Genomic DNA, 8,481 nt, shown 5'->3' on the forward strand with positions numbered 1-8,481 from the left:
TTAAGAACTTAGGACTTTTCATGACAGTGAGACACTTCTGCTCCAGACAACACCAATAACTTCAAGAGGAAGATGGACACCAAAGAGCCTCTTTATGGAGTTTGCTGGTCATTTAGGCAAGAAACTGTTCTTGCCTGAACTGCTTGATATTATGTCATATGATCTTGTAAAATAATGAAACTTTCACTAAGGATGTGTATAGATCGTTTAAGTTAAGACTACTCCACTAATTTTCATTTTATGTAGAAGCTTTCCTATTTTTTTAACATGTACATTGAAGTACTTCCTATATAAATATGTATTGACATAATTCATTGCCCCCTTCCCAAGAATCCTCCAATTTTCTTTCTTGGTGTGGGATTTCCCTCTGTATGCAGTGATTACCATTAATAAATAAAGAAACTGTTTTGGACTTAAAGCAGGGCAAAACTTAGTTAGGCAGGGGAAACTAAGCTGAATGCTGAGAGAAAGAAGGGCAGAGCCAAGGAGAAGCCATGTAGCTTCGCTGGAGGTGGATGTCGGATCTTTACCCGTTAAGCCACTTCCATGTGGTGATACACAGATTAATAGAAATGGGTTAAATTCAGATGTAAGTGTTAGCCAATAAGAAGCTCGAGCTAATGGGCCAAGCAGTGATTTAAATTTAAAAAAAAAAGATTTATTGCTCATATTGGTTTAATAAAACGCTAATTGGCCAGCAGCCAGGCAAGGAGTATAGGTGAGGCAACCAGACTAGGAGAATTCTGGGTAGAGGAAAGGCAGAGAGTTAGTCACAGTCAGATGCAGAGGAAGTAAGATGAGACTGCCTTACTGGTAAAAAGTTACCAAGCCACATGGCTAAACATAGACAAGAATTATGGGTTAATTTAAGTTGTAAGAAGTAGTTAATAATAAGCCTGAACTAATAGGCCAAACAGTTTATAACTAATATAAATCTCTGTGTGTTTCTTTGGGACTGAATGACTGCAGGACTGAGCAGGACAGAAACTTTCTTCTGCATGGCCTAATTTATGTCCAACATCCTGACATTTTAATTAAACCATTTCACATATGAAGGATGTAGCTCAGTTAGCAGAGTGCTTGACTAGCAAACATGAGACCCTGGGTTTGATTCCCAGCACTGCAGAAACTGGGCATGGTGTGAGCTCAGCATTGGAGAGGGAGAGGCAGGAAGACCCTGGCAAGCTTAACACCAGCCTGGGATACATGATTCCTTTTTAGAAATAGAGAAAAGCTATTCACACTCAAGAACATCTTAATATCTGATGATTTCACTTTCCCATGGCAAGAGGATGGGGTTTAGAGCTAAAAGACGAGGCTCAAATTTGGTTCTGCTACTTTGTGTTATGCAGTCTTAGTGATCTACCCTGTCTGAACCTTGCTTTTCTCTTCTGAAAAAAAGGAGCAGTATCAAATATTCAAGGTTTACCACAGCATAGGGAATACACAAAGACAGCCGAGACACAGCTCATCCGTAAGAAGGTAGACCTGAGCAGTTGGTCCTCTTTGCATGTCACCTTGCCTACGTGGAAGCAGTCATCCGCTGTGAGGGAGAAGAGTTGCCTGGGACTGTACAGGTCAGTGATGGAGGAGCCCGTGACCCTCTGGAAGACACCCTGGGCCAGGCCCTTCACGTTGAGCAGGTACACATCCTGCAGGCGCATCAGGGCTCTCGCTGCTCCCTCAAGGTCCTCAAAAGCAGGAAGGTCTTGTTCCACCTTCTCATAACCATCCTTCAGAGCTGTAAAAGTAGTAAGACTGAATCCCAGCCTCCAAACACAGTAAAGAAGTAAGACTGTAACCCAAACTCTAAACACAGGCAGTGGGTATTTGTTCCATCTGACCCAGCTCAAAGAGCACCCAGAAGCAAGCTCAGTTCCCAACATGAAGTGAATTCTTTCTTGTTAAAAGTTTGTGTGTATGTGCATGTTTGTGTGTATGTGCATGTAGATGGCCACAGAGGCCAGAAAAGCACATTGTATCCCTTGGAGCTGGCATTACAGGCAGTTTGTGAACTGTTAATATGTAAACACTGGCATCTGAATTGGGTCCTCTTGGAAGAATAGCAAGAGACATCTGAGACATCTCTCCAGCCCTCCAGAGTAGATTCTATGTTTTTTTTAAAGATTTCATTTACTTATTATGTATACAGTGTTCTGCCTGCATGCTAAAAGAGAGCACCACAGATCTCATTAAAGATGCTGTGAGATTTTGACCTCTAGAAGAGTAGCCAATGCTCTTAATCACTGAGGCATCTCTCCAGCCCTCCAGAGTGGATTATTAACATGACTATCTGGATGAAAGACATTCAGAATAATGGTATGGAGGGATTAAAATGAAATAAAGTGCACAGCTTCATCATATTGTCCTACCTATGTCTACAGAAGTATTGCCCTTCAGGGAAAGGCAACTCTTCTTAACTGCCCCAAACTAACAAATTTCTTATAGTGCAAGGCAAAATGAATTAGGAAAATGACTTGTTACAGATCACAATACATTACTCTCATTTTTTAGTTTAAAAGTTTGAAATAGAAGCTACTAGAAGGCCACAACTTTCTACACATACATACACACACACACACACACACACACACACACACACACACACACGTGTAACTGGGTAGATACACACTTCTTCACTTGACTGCAGTGGAGATCAAGTGAGGTAACAGATGTGAAGACATTTTCCAGTCTAAAATGATGAAGTTATATGCAAGGGGACCAACTTTATAGACTTTAAAGGGCGTAAGAACTCAAATAATCGCTAGTCACTCCTCATTGTAACTCAGCAGCATCTCTCTCCTTACACTGAGTCAGGAGCTAGAAGCTTCTCCGTACTTCGCAACCCTCCTGGTTACCTCGGATGTTCTCAGCGGCCTCCAGACTATGCACCACGTTTCTCCAGTCAGACTGCAGACGTTTGATGAGAGCAAAGGCGAGCAGAGGGTTCACTACAGGGACTGCCACGTCCTCGTGCAAAGAAAGCACCTTGTCGTAAAATCTGAAAGAAACAAAAAAGAATTATCTCACCTCTAGACCCAACTGTTACATCCCAGGAAGGCTGGCATGGGAACAGATAAAATTAAGAACTGGGTACAGCTGTACCTGCCTGTAGTCCTCACTTCTTTAGGTGTGGGGTGGTGGTGGTGTGGAAATGGAAATGCTGAACCTCTTGCAACCCATGTTAATGGTCCAACTAAAAAATTCAGGCAAGCATAAAAGACGTGAAAGCTATAAAGACATAAAAGTGGGTCCATTCATTTATTCACTGGCTGAGTCCGTGTAGACTGTTTGGTGACAATATATCTGGCACTATGCTAAATAAGTACCTGTGTATGTATGGATACACAGGTAAGACACGGTCCAGTTCAAAGAGTTTACAGGCACAAAGTTCTCTCCTTCCGTTATCACCCAATACTTAGTGTCTGGAAGGGATGCAAAAGCATGAAACAAACAACACTCAGTGTGCTAAGAGAGCCTTGAACACACAAAGCTATGACAGTCAGAGGAGGTGAGGGGTAAGTTCCTGGGAGAGGCACCTGATCTGCTTCTTGAAAGGTGTTTAAATATTTTGATGACTACTGGATCCTTACAGTGTACTTGCTCCAAAGCTCCCAGAAAGTCCAAAGTTCAGTACAAACTAAGGAACAAGAATCTGGATCTGGGTGACTCAAGCAAAACAGAGAAGCCTGTCAAGTCCCATGGTTCTCGTATCCCAAAGATGGGGCTGCTAGTGATCTGACTCTCTGGGGTTCCAAATCCAAACCGGCCTGCAAGGTACTGGGGTAGTTTTACTGCCCGTTCTTTCCCTCTTGGGCTCCATATGGAACCACTTAGCGAACTGCTAGACAGAAAAAAGTGTGCAAGTGTGAGTCCGAGCCAAGTCCAGCCTGAAAAGCAAAGAGTCCAGGAGCAACTGAGGCTGAACACAGAGTGATTTTTACAAGACAGTTGGACAGGGAGGAGCTGGGAGGTGGCCTAAGACTTATTCTGACCCAGCCACCAACTCTCTGTCCTGGGAGGTGAAAACGCTGCTCTGTTCTAGAAGACCACTTCATATCTTTTCACTTCACATCTGCCATCGCCTTTTCCACTATGGAATAAACAGACTCCCCGTTAGGGTCTATTTAGACTGCCTATTAGGACAAATGTTTAATAGGCAGCCAAACTAACAGAGGCCCAAAGGGAAAGAAGTGTGGCACAGGGGTAACTATTATTCCACGTTAATCATCTTATCAAAGCGTTGTCTACACCTTGTCTTCCATGCATCCACGGCTCATTCTGATTTGTTCACCAGGGGTTTGCTCTTTACTTCAGCACATCAAGCAATGCCGTGGTCTTTCCACACAGGAAAGAAAGGAAAAAAAATCTATAGACTGATATCCGAGGCTGGCTAGGAATGCAAAACTTGGCTGTACGCCCAGCCTCTGAGCAAATAGCTCCTTTTTAGAGACGGAGTTACAGGACGCCGAAGGCAAACCTCAGACTTTTCCAAATGGCTTTTTGCTTTAACAAATGCTGCTGAGACTGGAAAATCAGATTCCTTTCTTCAAGAATCTGCACATAAAATTTGCAACCCAATCCCTGCAAAAAGCATCCTGGGTAGGCTATTCAACCGCAATGCATGGGCTCCATCAGTTCCGTGTTTCTCCTTTGCGATTGAGAAATGGCTTTGTCATCGTTCTTCTGAGACACTCTGAATGCTTCATTCTGAGCCCAGAAATAATTCCACTCTTTGTAGTTTTTAAATGTAGTGCTGGAGATGGGCTGCACACATGCACACATACTGACTGTGAGCCCTGCTAGTACAGTGACGGGGACCCTAACTAGCACACTTTCCATGCATCAGTGGGTAGGGGCAGCTCCAGCAGCCAAATCCTCTTCATTTCCTGATTTGGAAATGAAAAAAACAAAACAAAACAAAAAAAACCAAAAAAAAACCAAAAACAAGTTGAGGGCCTTAGAAATAACATTTCAACTTGTATAAAATCATTAGCTTGAGACTATAGAAAAATGAGCTGAAACTGCCTGAATTCTCATTTTTAAAAGCAAACGTTTTGCTGGGCTTTAGAGCAAGACTTGGACAGAATTATAGCCTCTAATACATCAAATTGAGTTTGACAAAATTAAACGTTCATAATCATCTGAGAAAAGAATCTATGAGTTTTTAAAATTCCTTTTTAATCGTTTAGAATGTCAGTTAGTGGGTAAGGCTGACAGGATAGCAGTTTCAAAAGCATTATTTGAGACCGGGTCTCACTGTGGTCTAGCCTGGCCTCAAATTCACAGTAGTCTTCCTGCCTTAGTCTCCCCAGGGCTGGGATTATACATATTTCATTTGTTTATTTATTTTGTTTTTTTGAGACAGGATTTCTCTGTGCACCTTGGCTGTTCTGGAACTTGACCTGTAGACCAGGCTGGCTTAGAACTGACAGTGATTCTCCTGCCTCTGCCTCCTTAGTGCTAGGATTAAAAGCATGCACCACCATCACCTGCTGATCAGCCAGTCTTAAATAGACATAAAAGTTAACATTTGTCCAGCAATCTTCTATATCCTAAGCACATTGATAAATAACTTCACCTGGAACTCAATCATTCTAAGAACCATGTGGGAATAAGTGCTACTTTTTAAAAATCATCACTGGATATAGATCAGGAAACTAAAGCGTAAACCTGAAATAAGGATAGAGTCGAGAATTCAGACAGAAGTCTGTTGAGTTCCTGCATCTAGACTCTGAACCATTCTGTACGCCAGCCCCTGGCAGAGTGGTTGTGGGCTCTGTTTGGTTCCTGATATGTCAGATGATGGGAGCGTAGGTGGGCATCAGAACGTAACAGAATGGACGTGGGAATTAATCAGAACTGACAGTGATTGCTTCATTGTAGACAGGTCTCTTTTGTTAGCTTTTTGTAAGCTTGTGTCGTGTTTCTAGAGTGTAAGAATGTGACCAACCAATTTGGATGACGCCACCCAGACAAATGCTTGTCATCAGTACAACCGATGGCTATTTGAAGTGCAGACTACAGGACTAAGCCAACTCTTACGAAACTGACCGTTCTTAATGACCATTTCTTATAAACATTGGTACCAGTGGAGCAGGGAGGGTATGGGTGTTGTAATGGGGGGAGAATTTGAAGTTCAAAGTCACAGCTAGAAATCAAATAATCTGCCTGAGCTCTGTCTAGACAAGCTGTAAGGCCGAGTAGATTAAGTAGAAGCAACTGCTTCTTATAGTCTGGGGATTTCTCAGTGTCTGAAGCAAAGAAAGCACCCAACATGTGACATATACAAACATTCCTTTTTGTCTTTGACACTGATTAGCGTCCAGTGTCCCACTTTTTTATTGTTATTGTTAGTTTTTTGTTTGTTTTTGAGAGTGGGTTTTTCTGTGTAGCCTTGGCTGTCTTGGAATTTGTTCTGTAGCCCAGGCTGGCCTCCAAACCACAGTGAACCACCTGCCTCTACCTCCTGAGTGTAGGATTAAGCATGTGCCACACAGCCCAGCGTGTCCCACATCTTACACAGTTTACATCCTAATGTTTGGCACTGCTTTACTGACGGCATAGAAAATAACATTAGCTGAGTGTCTGTGCATGCTACCCTCTGTATTACCTAGCCTGAAACGGCTTTTCGCCATGTTGGTGTCAGATATTGTCACACATATAACCTCTTAGCTCAGACTTACATTCAGAGACCTTTTATCTGTGGGAAGACAAAGAAGAGCCGAAATGGTCACCTAACCGTCCTACTGTGTCTGTGGTAAGGTGACAGGAAGCCTGGGGTCACTCACAACAGCATTTGTGAGATTCAGCTGGATTCCATGATCACCAAGCTACGCTTTTCCACAGTTTGAACATGTTGGGGGTGGGGCACACCCCGGTTTGTGTGTGTGTGAGAGAGAGAGACAGAGACAGAGACACAGAGAGAGACAGAGAGACAGAAAGAGAGGAGAGATAGAGAGGAGAGATAGAGAGGAAAGGAGGAGGAGGAGGAAGAGAGAGAGAGAGAGAGAGAGAGAGAGAGAGAGAGAGAGAGAGAGAGAGAGAGAACGCTCTCACAAGGTATTCCCCCACAAACTGTCTCAGGATCCCCTACGCCGTGACTGCATAGAACATAACGCTGGTCTGGAAGTCACACTGGGTGTCAGCCCATCCGGATAGCCGGGGTCCCCTCGAGCTGCCCTCACCTGGTCAGGTCGCGCAGCCGCGCCTCCTCCCCGCGCAGGTAGCGCCTCAGTGTCTCCAGCAGCCGGCGCTCGGGCGCCAGGGCGCGCGCCACGCTGGTCAGCGCGGAGAAGGTGTCCTCCCGCGCGGTGGCCGCCGCGGGGTCCCCTGCCCGAAGGGCCAGCAGCGCCAGCAGCGCCGCCAGCCGCGCCCCGGGGCCCATCGCGGGGTCGCGCGTCCCTCCGCGCTCCCGCCCGGCACCGCCCCGGCCCGCCCGCCCGCAGTCTGCGTCGCCCTCCCCCCTCCACCGCCCGCCGCCGACACCACACCGATCCCGCCATGCCTGTCACACTTGGGGAAACTGAGGCAGAGAGGATGAGCGGAGAATTCTCTAGTTATGACTGTGCCGCGCCATCAGCGGAATGAATAAACCACAAGAAGCCTCTGGATCCTGAAGGGAACAGATACTGCGTGGTGACTGAAGTGCGGTGGAAGGAGGGGAGGAAACCGCTTCAAAGACTACAGGGCCAGCGAAAAATGGCTAGGACTTAAAGAAGCTGAAACTCTGGGATCGAGTCACTACATAGTCACACAAAAACATAGTCATTATATTTTACTAGGCTGTTTGTGTCTTTGCCCCTGCTACTCATTTGCCGTTGACTCATTCAGTAACATCTGTGCTACAGTAAGTGCAGATGCAGCCCTCGCCTCACAAGGGGAGATGGGAATATACACAGCCACAGACACATGAGCCTGTTCTGTAATCACTGTGCAGTGGGTGATGGCACTAAGGAGGGGACCCACCAGGCATGTGTTGATGGGCAGAGGGCTTCACGAGCTAAGGTGTGCCGTTCTAACAGGGTCTTGACTTTAGGTCATCCTGGATTACCCTGGTGGTCTCAATATAATTATTTTATTATTTAACTTTATTTCATGTGGATTGGTGTGAAGGTAATAGAACCCCAGAAACTGGAGTTACAGACAGTTGTTAGCTGTCATGTGGGTGCTAGGAATTGAACCCGGGTCCTCTGGAAGAACAGCCGCCTCTCCAGCCCTGCCATGGTCCTTTTAAAAAGTCTTCTAGAAAGATACAGGACGACAAAAGCAAACTCAGACATAATTGAAGATGCTGTGTTGCTGGCTTTGAAAATGGATAATGGTCTGTGAGAAACCGATTGTAAGTAGTTTCTAGAAGGTTAGAAGGTTGGAGGACAGTCTGCAGAAGGAACAGTTACCTGCTGACACCTTAATTTTAGTTTAGTGACATCTTCATCTTATTTGTTATGGTTTGAATATGAAATGTACTCCCACTGGCTC

General features: G+C 45.0%; 1 protein-coding gene across 1 annotated transcript in view; it reads right to left on the reverse strand.

Annotated features, from left to right (window-relative positions):
* Window positions 1–7,399, reverse strand: part of P4ha3 (prolyl 4-hydroxylase subunit alpha 3) — a 29,304-nt gene extending 21,905 nt beyond the window's left edge. Inside the window, exons 1-3 of the mRNA XM_085682882.2 lie at window positions 7,188–7,399; window positions 2,859–3,001; window positions 1,518–1,741 (exon numbers count right to left, since the gene is read on the reverse strand). Coding sequence (XP_085539008.1) covers window positions 1,518–1,741; window positions 2,859–3,001; window positions 7,188–7,387 — 567 coding nt within the window. The 5' untranslated portion in view covers window positions 7,388–7,399. The remainder of the gene's footprint in view (window positions 1–1,517; window positions 1,742–2,858; window positions 3,002–7,187) is intronic.
* Between the last annotated feature and the right edge of the window lie 1,082 nt (window positions 7,400–8,481).

Source organism: Myodes glareolus, chromosome 24, assembly GCF_982192425.1.
Source record: "Myodes glareolus chromosome 24, mMyoGla1.1, whole genome shotgun sequence".
In the NCBI taxonomy this organism is placed as follows: Eukaryota; Metazoa; Chordata; class Mammalia; order Rodentia; family Cricetidae; genus Myodes; species Myodes glareolus.